Source organism: Nicotiana tomentosiformis, chromosome 8 (assembly GCF_000390325.3).
Source record: "Nicotiana tomentosiformis chromosome 8, ASM39032v3, whole genome shotgun sequence".
Classification (NCBI taxonomy): domain Eukaryota; kingdom Viridiplantae; phylum Streptophyta; class Magnoliopsida; order Solanales; family Solanaceae; genus Nicotiana; species Nicotiana tomentosiformis.
The window spans coordinates 95,092,125-95,114,139 of record NC_090819.1 but is presented as its reverse complement, the minus strand read 5'-3'; the positions used below and the strand labels follow the sequence as shown (position 1 = coordinate 95,114,139).

At 36.6% G+C, this 22,015-nt stretch overlaps 1 protein-coding gene across 1 annotated transcript; it reads left to right on the top strand.

Moving 5' to 3' along the window:
* Positions 1-466: 466 nt before the first annotated feature.
* On the top strand, positions 467-5,677 carry LOC104087375 (homeobox protein ATH1). Its single transcript, XM_033653717.2, has 5 exons — positions 467-1,306; positions 3,145-4,471; positions 4,588-4,943; positions 5,119-5,179; positions 5,321-5,677. The coding sequence occupies exons 2-5, from the start codon at positions 3,362-3,364 to the stop codon at positions 5,483-5,485; spliced, it is 1,692 nt and encodes a 563-aa protein (XP_033509608.1). The 5' UTR covers positions 467-1,306; positions 3,145-3,361; the 3' UTR covers positions 5,486-5,677.
* The last annotated feature ends 16,338 nt before the right edge of the window (positions 5,678-22,015 follow it).

Below are 22,015 nucleotides of genomic sequence, written 5' to 3'. Positions count from 1 at the left end.
TTCTAGAGAAAATAATGCACGCATTATCTTTGTGTATTAGTAATATTTTGTTCGGTATACCTTTTCAATTTATGTATAACTAATACAAGTATTAGTTATACACTCTATTTGGTATTATCCTATGTATAGCTAATGCATAAAAAACTATGGCATTAGCAATACAAAGGTTATTAATGCATGCATTAGCATGGATAAAGATAAAATTATCCTAAAAAGTCCCTTAAGTTAAAGAATATGAAGGGCATTTTTGTAAACAATTAAATTTCTTAAAAATTATGCAATGTATTTTAATTTTTAATACACCACACCAAACATAAAAAATAATCTCTGTATAACTAATGTTTGCATTACTAACTCATACATTACCAACCCCGCATTACTTATACACCTTATTTAGCATTATTGTTATACGCCCAGCCAAACGACCCCTAAAAGTGTGCATGAAAATATGAATGATATTTTCCTTTGTTTTACTCATGTGTGGCTCTTCTCTCCCTATCTTTTCATAATGGGTCCATAAATCCATACTCATAATTCATCTCCCTCCCTTCTGCAAAACAAAGAAGCCCATTTTTTGGCTTTTAATACTTCTCTCACTCTCATACACATACACACACAAACTGTGTCTGTCTCTCTCTCTCTTTGATTGTTAATGAATATCCATTGGGTCCAAACCTGTGGATAATAACCCAAAAAAGAGACTCTTTTCATGATATAAAAAACAGTTTTTTTTTTTGTGTGTGTGTGTTAAGATCATGATTCTTCATGGGGTCTGAGGGATTCTGAATTTTCTGAGCTTTTCTTGGGTGTTGAGTTCTGAGTAAAAATCTTGCTTTTCTTCCTCATGCAAGCAAAACATCTTACTTTTTGCATTGTCTTTTTACTCTCTTTTTTTTTTCTTTGTAGTTTTTGAGGGTGGTTGTGGGGTTGATATAGTACACTACTAGTCCTAGTATACTCTTTTTTTTGTTTCATTTTTACCTTGTTCTTTATTGTTAAAGGAAAAAAGAGGTCCTCTTTTAGGACTGTTTGCTGGCCTTTGATTAACATTGTTTGGGGAGAAAGAGGAAAAACCAATGATTTGTTTTGAGTTTTTCTCCACATTTGGTATTTTCTGAGAGAACTTAAATAGTTGAAACATATAAAGGATCCATCTTTTTAATTTGTATCAGACAGACAATCTTGAAATGCCACTATTAATTTTAATAGGAAATTCCAACAAAACATTTGCATAGAGGAAGCTGCAGTTGTGGAAGTTTGGCACAAGTTCTCAAAGTTGGTTACTTATCTTCTTTCTCTTCTACTGGTAACGTTGCATTCCTATATTTTTCTTGAACCATATATTATTTATATTTTTGATGTGTTAAGCTCAATTATGAGGTGGTGAAACATTTTTTTTCCTTTTCATATCATGTTCATGACTTTTCTATCATAGAGTTCCATGCTATCTGCTTTTCTTTATTTTCAGTTTATTCTTTGCTACTTTTTTTAAGAACATTTTCACCATATATGTGAGGTAAAGGAGAAAATTATTTATAGTGGTTGTTTTTTCCTTCAGCAGCGCTCAACGAACCCCAATCATAATAAAAGAAGAAAAAAAAAGTCATCTCGGTGCACTAAGCTGCTACCTGTGCGTTTAGGTAAGGGCCGGACCACAAGTGTCTATTATACTACTTAAGTGGAGTCTAATTCTAATTCTTTTACGGCTGATGTTGTGGTAGGATATGATTTAGATCTCTTTAACTTTAACCAGAGGTTGCAGGTTGAAGTCTCTAGAAATAGAGAATCTTTCGGCAGGGATGCTTTATCCCCTTAATGCCCTTATTCGGCGCGAATCTTGATTAGTGGGGTTAGTAGGTTTCGGATAACGGATGGTAAAAAAAATAATGTATTATTCGCAGAGACGTATCTAGGGGGTTCCATGGGGCATGTGAACCCATGCTCCCTGCCCTAAATCATGTATAGTAATGTTATATTTTTTCAAAAATATTTAAATATATGTGTGTGCACCCATGTTCAAAGTATTATACGATGTGATGGTTATTGAGTGTACCTCTCTGGGTGAGCTTGTGGGTTCAAATCGTATGTCAATGTCTGATTTTATCTTTTGCGTATTAATTAAATACTTTTTCTTTTTATTTCTTTTTTTGTTTGGTTTATTCTTTCAAAGTTTTCACACATTGAAATTTTTATTCTTCTTTTGTCGCTGTAAAATCTTATATGATTAAATAAAATGTGTATATTAAAACTAGTAGCAGCGTATGATGTAGCATATAGTCAATGGGTTCAACTGATCTCAATATTCAACATGGAAAATAGATATAGATGTAAGAAAATTACTATTTAAAAAAAATTGAACTTATAATTCCAAAAGTTCAATGGCTACGTAATCGTAAGAACTAAATGTTGAACCCGTAAAATTTATATTCTGGATCCCCTTTTTTTTAATAGTGCACCCATCCTGCCAAAATCCTAGATCCGCCTCTGATTATTCGTCTCATGACTTAAATCATAATCGTGAAATTTGGGATGCTGTATTTATATGAATCTCGTTGCTTGCTGCATGGGCGGAACCAGGTAGAGTGAACGGGGTTCAACCGAACACCCTTTGACGGAAACTGCACAATGTAATAGAGTAAAAATGATCTTTTTTTGTTATATGTGAGCTTTTTTGTAAATAGGTTATTCAGGCACATGAACTGGTCAATGCTTTTGCTGCCTAATTATTCTTATGACATAGGTATAGATCAAATGCCTTCTGCTCCTAACTTACCACCCTGGATGCTTAAGTAAAAGAAGGAAAAAGAGAACAATGTCTTGTCCATCCATGTGTGCCCAATCTCTAGTGTCTCTGAGTTCAAGCATTTTTGTAGCCAACGGTACGAGTTGGATTTAAATGACCGCGTTCCCTCCTTTGATTTCCCCACAAAAAAGGGGGGACAAGGAAAGTAAAAAGGTTAATTTGAACTTTGATGTGCTTGGTGGAAGTAAAAGCTAGGTGAAACAATTTATTGAATGACGTAGAGTTATTTCCTCTACCATCCATCGGTGCTAAGGCATATTGTCATTTCTTGTTTTCCTATAATTTATTATGATAAAATTTGTTGTTTTAGGTATATTTATGTTACTTCATTAACTCTCTAGGTGATATAATGTTGCCGAGTTTCCACAGAATCTGTTGATGTAATCTGCACTTGTTTTCAGCAAAAAGTATAGAGCTGTGAACTGTTGATGATCTATCAAAATTAAATTGTCGTGGAAGAACCTTTAAAGCGTCAGCAGCTATTCTTAGCACGTTCACTTCAGATTGTTGTTCCATAGTAAAAGCTGAAGTAATGTGCAACTGGATTTGCCACTAGAAATGGCGGAACCTCATACTATTATAGACGAAAATTTTCTTCATACAGCCAGTATTCCCATTAGTTTCCCCGATAGAGTTGGTCTGAACAATCAAAACCACGTTATGGACGGACAAAACCACATCATGGATGGACATGAAATTCCTATTCCTTTTATGCTGCAAGGAGAAGCCATAAACAGTTCTCAAGATTTTCTAAGTCTACCAAATTTTCCTCGAGCTGTTGACACCGGAGCAATCCACAGTGTGCTACCAATGAGAAACAGAATAAAGGAGTTTTCGCTGAGTACTTCATATCCAATCAATAACGCTTACACAGAGGATCAGTATATGGAGGGAATACCGATTTCTGCTGTGTCTCTTGCAAATCTTTTGGCTACTAGGAACGCTATGCCCGAGAATCATGAAAATTTAGCGGCATTGGCTTCCTTATCACATCCTGTAGAAGGTCATAAAACTGATGTTCTAGACTATCCTACCATGTTAAATCATTCGTTTGGATCCTATAGAAACTATGAGTTTGATGGTGTCCCGGAAATTGCTGGGACAATTGTAGGACGAACAGGATCCCAACCTTTCCAATTATCTCATGAGAATGTGAATTCAAACACATGGTTCTCATCAGAAACTGCTAGTATGAATTCCGACAGTCCCTCTGGATCCTCCTCCAGATTTAGCAATGAGCTTTCTTTAAGTCTTACATCAACACAATCTGGTGTTGCATGTGGGACTACTATCCGGGACCAATGCTCGGATATAAGCTGCTCCGGTGTCACCAACCATGCTTTCCCTCAAAGACGGTTTGATTCAGAGTTAACGTCTTGCAACAGCAGAAATCTGTCTTTAAACTTTGGCTCATACAAACCAGTCCACCTTTCGCAATTCTTAACCGGATCAAGATATCTTCGTGTGATGCAAGAAATACTTTCTGAAATGGCTCATTTGTCACTTCAAAATCATAACTTGGTAGGCTATAGAGGAAATGGGGCAGAATACGGTGCTAACACTTCTTTTACTTTGAGTTCTGATGATTTGCCTGATGAAGACCGTAGAATCATTGGTCAAATGAACTCTGAAGCAAAGAAAAAACATCTGGTGGCTTTGTTGCAAGTGGTAAGTTAGCACGGTTTTTGACATTATTCCCTAGACTATTCGATGATTATTTTTCTTTGTAGCAAGTGTTTACTCATCATATCGTTATATTATGTTTCGTATTTATGTTAATTTAGGTTGATGATCAATACAACCAATGCTTGGATGAGATTCATATGGTTATATCCGCGTTTCATGCTGTGACCGAGTTGAATCCTAGCATACATGCTCGTTTCGCCCTTCAAACTATTTCCTCTTTGTACAAAAACCTGAGGGAGAGAATAAGCAATTACATACTCGCAATGGGAGAACATTTTAATAGAGGAGGAGAAAGGGGAGTAGAGAAATCATTTGAAACATCGTTCATTCAAAAGCAATGGGCACTTCAGCAACTAAAAAGGAAAGATCATCAGTTATGGAGACCACAGAGAGGCTTGCCGGAAAGATCTGTCTCAGTTTTAAGAGCATGGATGTTTCAAAACTTTCTTCACCCGTAAGTTTTTCCATTTGTTTTAAAAATTTGACTTATATACACCGATTATATAAAGCACTATCAGTGTATTTTAACCTGTTATAGCACGTAACATGTCTTAGTGCTATACTAACTATTTCCGTTTCTGCTTGTATTGTAATAATTTGCTTAAACGCTTAACACACGCCCGTTTCAGATATCCAAAGGATGCAGAGAAGCAATTGCTAGCAGTAAAAAGTGGATTGACTAGGAGCCAGGTACAGTTGCATTGCATAAGAAGTTTTGAATATATTCTTTATCAAGATATCGATATTGAATTGTTTAGAGCAGAATATTGATCATTTTCTCTTGTTTAATTCATTGAAATCCTAATTTACACCAACATTTGTTTTGATCAGGTATCTAATTGGTTTATAAATGCTCGAGTTCGTCTCTGGAAACCAATGATAGAGGAAATGTATGCTGAGATGAATAGAAGGAAAATTCGTACCGGAAATCATGAAGATGAAACCAACAATCGAAGAAATCACAAAATTGACAATCGTTTATTTACTATGAAGTGACATTATTAATAAATATATATATAAATTAATATATACTAGTACTAGTTTAGTAGAAGATCTTCATCATCTAATAGTAGAGAAGATAATTTGCACAAAAATTGCGCAATTGTACATCTGCTGTATCTAAGACTAGATTTTGTATGCTATGCTAAATATGGTTTATATTTATATTATTCATATCTCTTTTCTGTGTGTTGTTGTAACGACCCAAACGGTCATTTTGTGCATTTGAGCCTTGTTTTCTGTCCTGATGCTTCACACATGTGTATTTGTGGTTTTATGACTTATGGGGTTGATTAGTTTTGTTCTTGAAAGTTTTTGGGTTGATTTGGACCATTTGGTTCTTGGTTTAGAAGTTTAAGATAGAAATGTTGACCGAAGTTTAACTTTGTGAAAACAACCTTGGAACGGTGTTTTGATGGCTCCAACAGGTCCGTATCGTAATTTTAGACTTGGGCATATACTTGGAATTGAATTTGGAGATCCCTAGGTTGATTTGGCTTGTTTTACCGAAAGTTGGCAATTTGAGGTTTAGAAGTTTCCCTGAGTATTATGGAGGTGAGCAGAGCCGCCTTTACTATATTTTAGCTGTCAGGAGCAACGTATATGTGGTGGCAGGCTTATGAGGAGGGCAGGTAGCTGATGCAGCCCTATTCACTTGAGCTTAGTTTTCAGAGATATTTTTTCGGGAGTTTATTCCCCAGAAGGATGCATGGCGCATAGAGTTTGAGCATCTATGTCACGGGACTACGTCAGTGTCAGAGTATGCTATCAGATTCGGTGAGTTATTGGAGACGGATACTCTATTTCAGCAGGTTGTAGAAATCGCTCGGAGGATGGAGGATATGCGGGGCTGAGAGAGGGAGGACAGGGAGGCTAAGAAGCCTCGAGATTCTGGAGGATATAGTGGTGCCCGCGCTCCGGTTGCAGCTCGTCATGGTAGAGGCTATGTGGCACTTCCAGCTACTCGCAGTGCTCCGGCTATTTCGAGGTCTCAAGTCGCCTATTATGCACAATCACTTTCCAATGCACCTCCTGCATGGGATGCCTTCAGTGGTCAGTCTAGCCGACCAGGCCAAAGTTAGTTTCAACAGTCATGCCCACCGAGAGCTTGTTTCGAGTATGGTGATACCAGACATATGGTGAGGGACTACCCCAGACTGAGGAGGGGTGCACCTCCATAGACTACATAGGCTCCATGAATTTCGCAGGATCCACATGTTATACACTACAACAAAATGGGTCTTTAGCGACAATAAAAACGGCGTTTAGTGGCGATAGAAATTGGTCGTTGTACATGGGGTCGCTAAAGCTTTTAGCGGCCATTCACAAAAGTGTTGGTAAAGGTAGATTTTAATAGCCACTAAAAGTCACAAAATTTAACAGCAATTGTTTAGTGGCAATAATAATAGCCGCTAAATTCATTTCTGAAATTGCTTTATTTTCTCCTATTTTTACTGCCAACATATCCAATTAAATTGTCGCTAAAATCACAAGCATTTAGAACAACTGTTTTAGCAACAATTGTAATGGCTGCTAAATTCTTCTCCAAAATGACTTAGTTTATACATTTAACGTCCATTTTTATTTTCAGTAAATCCAATTAAATTGTCGGTGAAAAATAAACCTTTTAGTGGCAAATAAAAGGTACAATTTAACAATCTTTTTATTGCCGTTAGAACTTTAAATAAATTGGCAAATAATAATAAAATATACTATTAATTCACAATAACATAATATATTTCATTAAATCTAGATAAACAAAATCAAGTACTAATTCATAATATTAATGTATCAACAACATAAAAAATATTACATTATTTGAATTAAATAACTAATGACATTATAACTAATCCTATCGAAGATCCAAAGCTAGCGTTTGGCAATACATTCCCAAATTTATTTTGAAAAATCTGATTTGGGTGAAGTTTGGTTTGAAGATGAAAATGTGTTTGGACATGATTTTTCAAAACATATTTCACTTTTTATTTGAAAAAACATGAAATATGACTTATACCTACAAGTTCTAAAAACTATCACAAACACCCAATAGTACCAAACAAACAAACTTGCTATCTTGTATATACAGAACCTGTTGAAATTGTCAAAAGTCCCACATCGGTGGATGACAATTTTGAATGGGAATTTCACCCTATAAAAGGAGGCCTAATGTTTAGGATTTAAATACACCTCTCATTTGCCCTTTTATCTTCTTAAGGCAACACCTCTCATTTGCCCTTTTATCTTCTTAAGGCAACATCTCTCATTTGCCCTTTTATCTTCTTAAGACATTTGTATCTTCTCTCTTTAGTATTATTTCACTTGTAATTTTGGAGTGGAATAAAATATTGATTGTGTCCGAGAAAGTAGGCAAAATTGGCCGAACCTCGTAAATTCTGGTGTTCTTTTATTGTTGTCTTATTGTCTTGTTTATTATTTAGTGGTTGTCATAATTTTTGGTATAGTAGTTGTGACTCATTCACACTATATACATTTGGCTTACGCAACAATTGGTATCAGAGCCAAGGTACTGTCTAAGTATGCTCTGTGGTTGCAGCATAGTCTGATCTTCCACATCAGAAAAGTTCTATCTTGGTATCAGAGCCAAGGTACTGTCTAAGTATGCTCTGTGGTTGCAGCATAGTCTGATCTTCCACATCAGAAAAGTTCTATCTTGGTAACTGAGTCAAGGTTCTGTCTGAGTATGCTCTGTGGTTGCAGCTTAGTCTGATCTTCCACATCAGAAAGGAAATAATCTTGATTTGTGTCGTCAGCTACTAAATAATATTTATGTCAAAATGGTAGACAATAAACAAGAAGAATCTACATCAAGTGTCAATAATACGTCATCGTTGGCATCTTCGCTTATGACAAGAATTGAGTCGAATGCGAAATTTGCGGTAGAAATTTTTGACGGGTCAGGATATTTTGGGATGTGGCAAGGCGAGGTTCTAGATGTTCTTTTTCAACAAGGGCTAGATCTTGCCATTGAAGAAAAGAAGCCAGATGTTATTGGAGAAGAAGATTGAAAAATTATCAATCGTGTTGCTTGCGGTACCATTCGATCCTACCTTGCTAGAGAGCAGAAATATCCATACACAAAGGAAACTTCTGCAAGTAAATTATGGAAAGTACTGGAGGATAAATTTTTGAAGAAAAACAGTCAAAATAAATTGTACATGAAGAAGAGACTGTTTCGCTTTACCTATGTTCCCGGTACCACAATGAATGAACATATCACCAGTTTCAATAAGTTGGTCACAGATTTGCAAAATATGGATGCAACTTTTGATGATGGTGACTTGGCCTTGATGTTGTTGGGGTCACTTCCTAATGAGTACGAGCACCTTGAAACTATTCTACTCCATGGAAATGACGAAATTTCTCTCAGAGAAGTTTGTTCGGCTTTGTACAGCTATGAACAAAGAAAGGGAGAAAAACAGAAGGGCGGACAAGGAGAAGCACTAATTATGAAGGGTCGTCCTCAAAATCAAACGAGGACTAAGAAGGGAAGATCCAAGTCGAGATCTAGACCCAGCAAAGATGAATGTGCCTTTTGTCGAGAAAAGGGGCACTGGAAGAAAGAGTGTCCGAAGTTGAAGAATAAGGCCAGATATAACAATGGAAAGGCCATTATGGATTCAAATGTTGCTGATTGTGATGATTCAGACTTCTCGTTAGTTACAACAGAGTTATCAACATCATCAGACATATGGTTGATGGACTCGGCTTGTAGCTATCATATGTGTTCCAACAAGGACTGGTTCGTGAATTTTCAAGAAGGAGAATATGGAGTCATCCACACAGCGGATAACAGCCCTCTTACCTCATATGGCATTGGTTCAATAAGATTAAGAAGCCATGATGGAATGATCAGAACATTAACAGATGTTCGATATGTACCGGGTTTGAAGAAGAATCTCATCTCTGTGGGAGCCCTAGAATCAAAAGGGTTCAAAATCATTGCAGAAAATGGAGTGATGAGAATATGCTCCGGTGCACTAGTGGTAATGAAGGCCAATCGGAAGAACAATAACATGTACCGCTATCGTGGTAGTACAGTTATTGGGACAGCAACAGTGACATCCAGTGATGACAAAGAGGCAGAAGCAACCAGGCTATGGCACATGCGCTTGGGACATGCTGGAGGGAAATCCTTGAAAGCTCTATCTGATCAAGGATTGTTAAAAGGCGTAAAGACTTTCAACTTGGAGTTTTGCGAGCATTGTGTCAAAGGAAAACAGACAAGGGTTAAATTTGGTACAGCGATCAATAATACTAAAGGCATTTTGGATTATGTACACTCTGATGTTTGGGGTTCTTCCAAAACACCTTCATTGGGTGGGAAGCACTATTTTGTAACCTTTGTTGATGATTTTTCCCGAAGAGTGTGGGTGTATACAATGAAGAGGAAAGATGAAGTGTTGGGAATTTTTCTCAAATGGAAGACGATGGTGGAGAATCAAACAGGCAGGAGGATCAAGTGTATCCGCACAGACAATGGAGGTGAATACAAAAATGATCATTTCATTAAGGTCTGTGAAAATGATGGCATCGTCCGACACTTCACTGTCAGACATACACCACAACATAATGGAGTGGCAGAACGTATGAACCAGACTTTACTGGAGAAGGTACGGTGTATGTTGTCCAATGCTGGCTTGGACAAAGAATTTTGGGCTGAGGCAATTACATATGCATGCCACCTCATTAATCGTCTACCATCTGCTGATATTGATGGCAAGACACCATTTGAAAAATGGTATGGAAAACCTGCTGTAGATTATGACTCTTTGCACGTGTTTGGCTCAATTGCATACTATTATGTGAAAGAGTCAAAATTGGATCCGAGGGCAAAGAAGGCTATATTTATGGGGATTACTTCTGGAGTCAAAGGATACCGCTTATGGTGTCCAGAGACAAGGAATATTATATTCAGCAGAGATGTTACCTTTGATGAATTTGCCATAACAGATAAGGTGACAGTTGAAGATGTCAAACAAACTGGTGGTGCATCAAAGCAGGTGGAGTTTGAGGAAAAATTTATTTTTCCTACACAAGAAGCAGAGGAGGAAACTCATGAAGATTACCCTCTGGAAGAAGAGCCAGTAGAGAGGGAGATTCCAACTCAGGAACCTCGACAACAACTTGAATCAATAGCAACCAGCAGGCCAAAAAGGACAATAACGAAACCTGTTCGTCTCATAGAGACGGTTGCTTGCGCAACCTCAATTGTAGCTGATGGTGTTCCTACCACTTATAAAGACGCAATCCAAAGTTCAGAAGAAGATAAGTGGAGGATTGCCATGAATGAAGAAATGCAGTCCCTTCATCAGAATCATACATGGAAATTGGCCAATCTCCCAAAGGGAAAGAAAAAAATTGGGTGCAAATGGGTATTTGCAAAGAAAGAAGGATTTCCTAACCAAGAAGATGTTCGTTACAAAGCAAGATTTATGGCCAAAGGATATGCTCAGAAGGAGGGAATTGATTACAATGAAGTATTTTCTCCAGTTGTAAAATATTCCTCCATTAGAATTATGTTGGCTTTGGTAGCACAGTTGGATTTGGAACTAGTTCAGATGGATGTAAAAACTGCTTTTTTACATGGAAACTTGGAGGAGGAAATCTACATGAATCAGCCAGAAGGATTCAAAGTTGCTGGAAAAGAAAATATGGTATGCAAACTTGAAAAATCTTTGTACGGATTGAAACAATCTTCTAGACAATGGTACAAGTGATTTGACAAGTTTATGTTGCGGCAAGGGTACAAGAGAAGCAAATACGATCATTGTGTATATTTGCGCAAACTTAATGATGGTTCTTTTGTATATCTTCTACTATATGTTGATGATATGTTGATAACTTCCAAGAATTCGGAAGAAATTGATAAGTTGAAGATTCAACTGAAGGAGGAGTTCGAGATGAAGGATCTGGGTGAGGCAAAGAAAATTCTTGGCATGGAGATAATAAGAGATAGACGTTTAAAGAAACTCTGTTTATCTCAGAAAGAATATTTGAAGAGAGTACTACAGCGTTTTGGCATAGATAAGAAGACTAAGCCAATTAGTACGCCACTTGCTCCCCATTTAAAGCTAAGTACTACTATGTCGCCAAAGGATAAAACTGAACATGAGTATATGTCAAGGGTACCATAGGCAAATGCTGTTGGTAGCTTGATGTATGCAATAGTTTGTACGAGACCTGACATTTCACAAGCCGTTGGAGTTATTAGCAGATATATGCATAATCCAGGAAAGGAGCATTGGCAAGCTGTGAAATGGATTCTACGGTATATTCATAGTACTGTAGATGCTGGGTTAGTTTTTGAGCAGGAAGGCAATCGGTCTGTAGTTGGATATTGTGACTCAGATTTTGCGGGTGATCTGGACAAACGAAGGTCAACTACTGGTTATGTGTTTACTTTTGCAAAGGCACCAGTTAGTTGGAAGTCTATTTTGCAGTCAACAGTTGCTTTGTCTACAACAGAGGCAGAGTACATGGCTATTATAGAGGCTGTGAAGGAGGCAATTTGGCTTCAGGGGTTGCTAAAGGAGCTTGGTATTGAACAAAAAAATATTACAATTTTTTGTGATAGTCAAAGTGCTATTCAATTAGCGAAGAACCAAGTTTATCATGCAAGGACGAAACACATTGATGTTCGGTATCATTTCGTACGAGAAATCATAGAAGAAGGTGGAGTCACGGTGAAGAAAATTCATACTACGGAGAACCCTGCTGATATGCTGACAAAAGTGGTGACTGCGGTCAAGATTCAACATTGTTTAGATTTGATCAATATTGTTGAACACTAAAGATTGAAGATGAAGACACAACCAAAATTTGTTATTGAGAGAAAATTAAAGATATGGAATTTTGCCAAGGTGGAGATTTGTTGAAATTGTCAAAAGTCCCACATCGGTGGATGAGATTTGTTGAAATTGGCAAAAGTACCACATCGGTGGATGACAATTTTGAATGAGAATTTCACCCTATAAAAGGAGGCCTAATGTTTAGGATTTAAATACACCTCTCATTTGCCTTTTATCTTCTTAAGGCATTTGTATCTTCTCTCTTTAGTATTATTTCACTTGTAATTTTGGAGTGGAATAAAATATTGATTGTGTCCGAGGAAGTAGGCAAAATTGGCCGAACCTCGTAAATTCTGGTGTTCTTTTATTGTTGTCTTATTGTCTTGTTTATTATTTAGTGGTTGTCATAATTTTTGGCATAGTAGTTGTGACTCATTCACACTATATACATTTGGCTTCCGCAACAGAACCTTCATTGCTCAGATTACACATAGGAAGTCATTACTCAGATTACAGTCATGCCTACACCACAACGTACAACTAAAATAATTAGCATTAGCGTTTCACGTATTAGAGTACAACATAACAAAATAAAAATAACAGTTAGCTCAATTTTTCTTTAAGTCGTTAAACCATTCGACTTGATTTTTTTCGGTCATATGAACGAATATCTTGCGAAAGCTGGAGTTAAGCAAGAAAGGCACTGCTGGTGAAAAATTTTCGTCAGCTAAACCATATTTTTGCAAGACAAATTGCAAGTGGGTAGTCACAGCTTCCTCAGAGTAGATATCAATCTCAGTTTCTTACGAGAGTAGATACAAAGAAAGAAGCAGGAACAAGAGCAGAAATTGAGGTGATTATTTAAATGTGGACTCTTTTACAAACTATAAAAGTTTGGGTTAATATTTAAAATTTTAAATAATGTAACGGTCATGTTTTGGCCCAATATTAGCAATTGAGGTGATTTTGGGATTTGGAATTTGAAATTTTGCCAAAATATGGGCAAAATCTATGGCCAAACTAAGGGTGACATATGGGCTGGTTAGGACCGGGCCCGGCCTAGGACCGCAAGCCCAAATGGGCAGTGGACCTAAACGGTCCTAACCGGATAGGACCGGAACCGTAGGGAGGTGGGCTGGGTAGTGGGCCGGTCCCATAGGCGATGCCCGCGAGACCGAGACCGGCTGGGAAGTGGGCCGATTCAAGCGGTCCTAAACGGGCCTATCCGGGCCCAACTGCTAATTTTTTTTAAAAAAATCTGCCACATTATATCCGTTATGATATTTAAAATATGGCCATTTTACCTGCCAAAATAGCCATTGGCTATTTATAAAATAGCCATTTAACCCTCCCCTCCCCTCCCCTCCCCAATTTTGTTTTAACCCCAAACTTTTTATAGCTATATATACATCTTAAGATATATAAACTATATTTGATTTATATACTATATATATATATATATATATATATATATATATATATATATATATATATATATATATGTGTGTGGGCTGGGTAGTGGGCCGGTCCCATAGGCGATGCCCGCGAGATCGAGACCGGCTGGGAAGTGGGCCGATTCAAGCGGTCCTAAACGGGCCTATCCGGGCCCAACTGCTAATTTTTTTTAAAAAAATCTGCCACATTATATCCGTTATGATATTTAAAATATGGCCATTTTACCTGCCAAAATAGCCATTGGCTATTTATAAAATAGCCATTTAACCCTCCCCTCCCCTCCCCAATTTTGTTTTAACCCCAAACTTTTTATAGCTATATATACATGTTAAGATATATATATAAAAAGCTATACTATACACTATATATATATATATATATATATATATAGTATATAAATCAAATATAGTTTATATATCTTAAGATGTATATATATAGTAAATCGAATATACCTTATATATCTTAAGATGTATATATATAGTATAGTATAGTATATATATATATATATATATATATATATATAGTAAATCGAATATAGCTTATATATCTTAAGATATATATAGAGTAAATCGAATATAGCTTATATATCTTAAGATGTATATATAATATAGTATATTATATATATATATAGAGAGAGCTTATATACCTTAAGATGTATACTATTCGCATCTTAAGATGTATACTATCGAATATGTATATATATATATATATATATAAACGTATATATATATATATATCGAATATAGCTTATATATATCTTAAGATGTATATATAATATAGTATATTATATATATATATATAAACTTATATATATATCGAATATAGCTTATATATCTTAAGATGTATATATAATATAGCATATATATATATATATATATATTATAACGCATTACTTTGAATATCTCTTTATAATATTTTTGTCTTTAAATTTGAATTAAAAAATTTAGGTGACAATTCTATAATATAATTTACAAGGAATTGCCTTAGATATTTTTATTACCATTTTTTTTCTCTAACTTCTATAAAATAAATTAAAAAAACAGAAAGTATTTGTTGGACCCACTTAGGCCAGCTTGGGCCCACTTAGACCCGGGACCGGCCCACTTAACCCGAGACCGTTAGTTCGTGGTCCCGGTCCCGGTCCGGGTCTAACAAGAAGTCCGGGACCGCTCAGGACCGGCCCGCATAGGACCGGCCCACTTAAGACCGGGCCTGCGAAGCCCACTTATGACCGGGCCCGGGCCACATGCCACCCTTAGGCCAAACATGTATTTGCTAAATAAATCCCAAATTTATTTTGGCAAAACTCATGGCCAAACGGGTCGTAATAACAAAATACTTGATGCATAGTCCTCAAACAATTTCTGCAAATCTTCACTGTATCAAAATCTTCCATATGCTAAATTTGCGAGCATCATTATAGTACAACCTGAAATAATAAAAATAAGTGTGTCAAAAGATAAAAGATGAAATCTAATATAAAGAGAATGCTCATTTAACAAAATTCACAATTGCTCAACCTTTAATTCACAATTAAGAGAACGACAGAGAATGCTCATTTGACTAAGTTTACTAATCCGCACTTTGTACTACTCAGGCCAAAAAAGAAGCGGGTTCCTCAAGTTAGTCTAGAAATTTCTCTAGAAACTTCATCTTTTCAATTCTCTAGAGACACCTAATTTGGCTAACACAAATTAAGATGCAAAACAAACACCATGGCAAGATCACATTTGACACTTCATGTTGTAACAAATCTAATTATTCTAGGCAGTAATCAAGATATCCAGCATTGCTCTCAATCAAGTTCAAATAGTTTGGAGCCATATCCAACAGAACAAGAGTTGCAAATTAACTGGCAATTAGTGTGTTGAACATGATAATGGTAACTAGTAATATTTGTACTTCAACTTGGTGATTTAATAGCTTCAATTTCTCCTAGAAATATTTTTCATATAGAAAATCCTTTACCTACAGGGACAATAATCCGATTAGCAAAGTGACAAACCATAACAGATCTAGTGTTTGTTTTTTTAACCCTTTCTATCTATTCTCGTAGGAATTTTCTTTTAAGAATACTTAATAAAGACAAATAAAGTGTAAATTCTTAGAAGCATATGGCAGATCATAACGTCTTTTATCACGTAATACATACATAAAAGCTATTCCAAACATTTCCATAGGGAGGAATCTATAACACAAGAAGAATCATGAGTCAAATAGATAGTCAATCTCAGTTATAAATTCCTATACAGAGTTAGTAAGCATCTAATAAATATTACCTATTTGAGCAGCACTTGGCTTTTTCAATCTGCTAAACTGCTTGGTTTCGTATCTGATGTGAACTTTCTTTAGGGGCAAAAAGAATAATCAAACATGTCTAACAGCAATTGAAGAAAGGCAAGATTTTTAAGAACAGACAAGGGGAGAAAAAAATTCAATTTCCTAAGGAAGGTTGCCCTAGTGGTAGAGTCCCTCAAACTACAAGGTTGGTAATTTGAGTCATAAGTAATAGAGAAACACCAATGTTGTTCTTGGCAGGAGCTTAGCGTAAAAGAGTTGCCCAAAGAAAAAAGGAATTTCTACTAATTTTTTCCTGAAGTCCAAAAATTGGTGTAGAAAAATAAAAAGATCAGGGAAACACAACTACAAACTTAATTCCAAAATTTCAACAAAGCTCTACCGTGGCATGACTCAACAAAGATAATAAACTATTCAAGAAAAATTTAGAAACACTTTCAATTGTGCTAACAGGTCTTTAAAAATTTGATAAGACACTTAAAGATAATGGCTATAGATGGTCTCATATCAAGCAGAGGGTAGAGTCTCATTCCATCAAAAGGTATCCGTTAAACTATGTGTTATTATTCTGTATTGCTGTAATAAACAATTTAACTTTCTGAAAAAACAAAACAGAAAGTTAGTAATACTTGTTTAACGAAATAGATTCTGAAAAACAAAAATAGTATAGGAATAAATCGAGCCCACTGAATACACAGTGTGTCCTTAAGGAAATTATTCCCCTCAAGTACCCGAGGTGCTGGAATATATCCTCCCAGAATAGAACGATTTAACTCACCAGTGTATTGGTACCAAAAACTCTGATGAACTGCGAACCATTCAATGGTCGTAAAACACACTGAAAAATATTGTGCAGAAGAAGAAGAAGAAGAAGAAGAAGAAGAAGAAGCTCAGAAAATTTCGTAAGGAAAGATTCTAGGATTCAAACTCTATTTATAGAGTTGCTGGCATTGTTTCTGAAAAGGTTTGCAACCTTTCAGAAACAGCCATGGCTGTTGGAAAAGGGATGTTTAAAATATTGCGGGAAAAATATATTTAAAATAATCCGGAAAAGAAAACGGGCCTGACCGAACCGGGTCGCGGGTCATGGGTTATTCCGGATTGAATTTTTTGTTAATTATTTAATTAATTAATTAATTAATTGAAAGGAATCCGAATCCGAAGCCGAGCGACGACGACGACGGCGCGAGACTTGCCTTTTTCTTAACTCTTTAAGAGCTTCTTAACTCTTTAAGACCTAGAAGAAGAGGAATTATATATATACCCATCAAAAGCCTTTTCTTCCTCCGATATGGGATAATGTCCCTTTCCCAAGAAAAACTCAAATATTTTATTTTCCCTCCATTTCTCATTCACCCTCTTTAAGCTACACAAGCTTAAAATCCCAACACTATGATAGGAGAGGAAGAGATGAGTAAGATGATAATGGCTGTGATTATAGTATTGCAACAACAACAACAACCCAGTATAATCTCACTAGTGGGATCTGGGGAGGGTAGTGTGTACACAGACCTTACCCTTACCCTGGGGTAGAGAGACTGTTTCCGATAGACCCTCGGGCTCCCTCCCTCCAAGAACTCCCTACCTTGCTCTTGGGGTGACTCGAACTCACAACCTCTTGGTTGGAAGTGGAGGGTGCTCACCACTAGAGCAACTCACTCTTGTGATTATAGTATTGCAAGTTGATGAAACTATGAAAATTATTTCTAACCTATATTCACATAGACATCGAGATTAACCCCCCTCAATGTGATCTGATGTATTATTCTTATGTATGCATCATCACAAAAATAAAGTTAATGCATGTTGTAGTAAATTAGAGTAGAGTATTGTAACGACCCGACCAGTCGTTTTGCTTCCTAGATTCTCGTTTCCCTAATTAAGACTCCTCGTATGTGCTTTTACTGTTTTATGACTTACGTGGATAGTTAGTTCAGGTTTAGAAGGGTTCGGGTTGAAATCGGAATACTTAGTTCCTTAATATTGGCTTAAAATGGTTAAGTTTAACTTGAGTCAACGTTTTGAGTAAACGACCTTGGAACTGGGATTTGACGGTCCCAATAGGTTCATATGATGATTTTGGACTTGGGCGTATGTTCGGATCGGGTTTCGAATGACCCGGGATGCTTAATATTGAAAGTTGGCGCATTGAAGGTTTTTCAAGTTCTTTAAGTTTGGTTTGGAGTAGGTTTTAGTGTTATCGAGGTCTGTTTAAGATTTTGAGCCTGGGAATAGTTCCGTATGGTGATTTATGACTTGCATGCTAAATTTAGCGTCATTCCGAGTTGATTTGATAGGAATCGGACGCGCATAAGTGTTTCTAGAAGTTTTTAAGTTTCATAATTCGATTCATGCGTTTTGGCATCCGATTCGTATTTCTAGATATTATTTTGGTATTTCGATCGCGCGAGCGGGTACGTATTATGTTGCTGGACGTGTGAGTGTAATTGGACAGGGTCCCGGATGCAAAACGGATTGGAATCGGACTCGGAATTTGGACTTGGGGGAGCTGCTGGTGCTCCAGCTCTGGTGCGTTCGCACCTGTGAGGTTTTGGCCGCAGGTGGGACCTCGCAGTAACGGCCAATCGATCGCAGAAGCGGCCTCGAGCAGGCTTTCCAGTGGTCACAGAAGCGGAGAGCTTACTGCACCTGTAAGCTCGCAGGTGCGAGGAAGATGGTCGCAGGTGCGAGCTAGGCCAAGGAAGCCTGGGTTCGCAGGAGCGGGCGACTATCCGCAGGAGCGTGTGCGCAGATGCGGACCATCTCCGCAAAAGCAGATGCGCAGGCGCGCATGATTTGCCACAAAAGCGGACTTGGTCAATCTGGGCGAGGACCGCACCTGCGATGGATTTTCCGCAGGTGCAGCGTCGCAGGTGCGACCTAAGGTCCGCAGAAGCGAAAATCGTCGGGGCAGTGAGGTCCATTTAATATCGTTACTTAGGCTTTTTGGCTCATTTCATTTACTTGTTGGGCGATTTTAGAGCTCTTTGGAGAGGGGTTTTCGCCTAGCACTTTGAAGTAAGTAATTTCTAAACAATATGAGTTTAATACATGTATTTTTGGGTAGATTCTTAACATATAAATTGGAGAAATTATGGGTTTAGTTGAAAAACCTAGGTTTTGATAAAAATGAGATTTAACCATGAAAATGATCATGGAATTGGGTAGAAATAATATATTTGAGTTCGTGAGGTTATGGATAATATTTATCTACGAATATTTCTGGAATCCGGCACGTGGGCCCAGGGGTGAATTTTAGGAATCTTTCAATTTTGGGTTAGGTAATTACTCTTATAGCTAAATTATGAACTTGTGAGCGTATATTGATTAATTTATATAATATTTGGCTAGCTTTGGATTGTTCGGCATCAAGTTAAGACTTTAGAGTGAATTCGTGGGCCGGGAAGTGAGCTTTGAGACGAGGTAAGTCTCTTGCCTAACCTTGTAAGAGGAAATTTACCCCATAGGTATTTTAAATTACTATTTACTTCTAATTGTGGGGGCTACGTACGCACGAGGTGACAAGAGTCCGTGTGTAACTACTAATCATGCTTAAGTCCGGGTAGTTTTAGGATCCAAATTATGAAATACTTGTATTGTTTGCACTCTACTTGTTAATTTAAGTGCCTAAATTATATTAAAACTTGATAAAAGATTCGTAAAGGCTGAATTTCACTTACTTTGAGTTTTGGCGGGTTATTTGACCGTTAATAGAAATTGTGCTTCCTTGTGTATTAGTCTTCTGATAACTTTTAAATCGGATGTTCGTAGAGTATTATATCTTCTTGTGGAGCGGGCCAAACGTCTCGGCACTATAATAGATGCATCTATGGTTCATATCGCTCGACCCTCGGCAATGTATACATTATTCTGGATCGGGTCGTATGACCTCGACATAAATCATGCGTGTTAATGCTTGGAGCCCGAATACACTTGATATTATTTTCATGGATTGAGAGGTTATAATTTATTTATTGGCCCGAAATTGATTTGGAGCTAGTATGTGTTAGTTGGAGATTTTTGAAATTTATTATCAGTTAAAGAATTATTTATTCGTTTCTTGCTATTATGTTATTATTATTATTCACATATTCTATGCCTATTTAGAATTTTTATATTTTATTGTTGGCCCATAGTAAGTGTCGATGTCGACCCCTCGTCACTACTTATTCGAGGTTAGACTGGATACTTACTAGGTACATGTTGTTTATGTACTCACGCTACACTTCTGCACTAATCGTGCAGGATCTGAGGCAGGTGCACCTGGTGTTCACTCAGGCGCACACCCCCGTTATCCTGAGGCATAGTGGTGAGTTGCTCTCTGAGTCCGTTCTGTAACACCCGCAGTCTCTCTCTTTTGTATTTACTTTCTGTCTATCTCATTTCAGACAGTAGTATAGGTGTTTTGTATATTATACTAGTTGTTCATACACTTGTGACACTGGGTCTTGGAAACGTGCTAGTAGACACTTGATGGCTTTTGAGTATTTATTTCACTATACTTGCTCTTTTATTAGTTTGCACTTTACTTTATCAAATTTTTCACTTCTCATTTACTTAATAAATAAAAATCAACTACTTTGAAATTGTAAAAAAAAAAATTTAAAAAAATACATGGTTAGTTCACCGTTGGCTTGCCTAGCGGCAACGTTGGGCGCCATCACAGCCTATAGGAGAAATTAGGTCGTGACAAGTATTACCGGGCGCAAGAAATCTCCATGCTTTTGGTTCTCAACTTCAATAGCTTTGTCTGATATGCCCTCTAATGTAGCACCGCATAACAAGTTTTTAGCTTTTCAGGTGGCATGTTAAGTCTATGATGTTTAAATATCTAATACAAGAGTGATAGAGTATATGTTCTTCATGTTCGCTTGAAAACCTCCATAGCCAAACTTTCCCAACCACATAATATCTCTAAAATGTGATGTTGCTTGCTAGCTTTTGCTTTAACAGATTAGAAGAAAAATTGAGTTAGGCTTAAAAATTATGTAGAAAAATGAGGGATTATTTACGGTATCGATGACTTACCTTTACAATAAAAAGAAAAATCTTTCTTAGCTATGCAACTTGAAAGTCTTCCTCTTCACTTCAAAAAAATTATTAAAGAAAAATAGACCACCATAAGAATGAGATTAAGCAACAAAGTATGTAATTCTCATAAGATAAAAAGGCAAAACGACAAATATTTGAAATTTGAGCGCTTATTTTAAAATTGCACATAAAAATGTGTATCATTGAGAAAGAGCGAGACAAGTTGCTTTGGAAAAGAAAAATGAGCCACAAAATTTCTTATCACTCTACGGAACGGAAGCCAAAGGCCTTCTAAGTTGAGAAAGTCACCAGAAAATAGCAGGAAGTAATTAAATGTACTGTAACCACCGGACACCACCTGTGATTAAAAAATAAATAATGTAGCGGGAAAGAATCCATATGCATTGCGGATTTCAAAAATAAATAATGAAGTATTTTGCAGAGCAACAGTCAAGAAAAAACTTAACGTATGAACAAAAGTTGCAGTTTCCTGATTTTAGCTTCTATAAACTAATGCCTTTTCATACTAAATCTTGGGGCTAATGCTTTCAAACCTCTATTGTTTACGACATCTAAAAAGAATTCACGCTTGAAAATCAAAATTAATTGTACTTACCGTAGAATCTTACAATTCAATAAATCCATTATTTAAAAAGAATATCTCTAAATTACTTTTTAGTTTGATTCCTTCTTTCTACTTTAACGAAAAACCTCTTGAAACACCCTTCTTGACTCCAAATTTATTACCCTATTCTGAAGAATGTGGAACCATCAAGCCACAATAATTAGATCTTTCAAAAACTAAAATTTTCAGAAAAATAAAATGTCACATTAACACATTGCAAAGACCTAGTTTTATATATACTCAACCAGGTCACCGCCTCCTTCCTCCACTACACTAATATTAGGTTTCAAATGATTAACCTATAACTTT

Excerpts from the sequence above, each read along its gene's own strand:
- LOC104087375 (XM_033653717.2), top strand. The coding sequence starts at position 3,362 with ATGGCGGAACCTCATACTATTATAGACGAAAATTTTCTTCATACAGCC. Across the intron at positions 4,472-4,587 it reads TGGTGGCTTTGTTGCAAGTG|GTTGATGATCAATACAACCA; the intron begins GTAAGTTAGCAC and ends ATGTTAATTTAG. Across the intron at positions 4,944-5,118 it reads TTTCAAAACTTTCTTCACCC|ATATCCAAAGGATGCAGAGA; the intron begins GTAAGTTTTTCC and ends CGCCCGTTTCAG.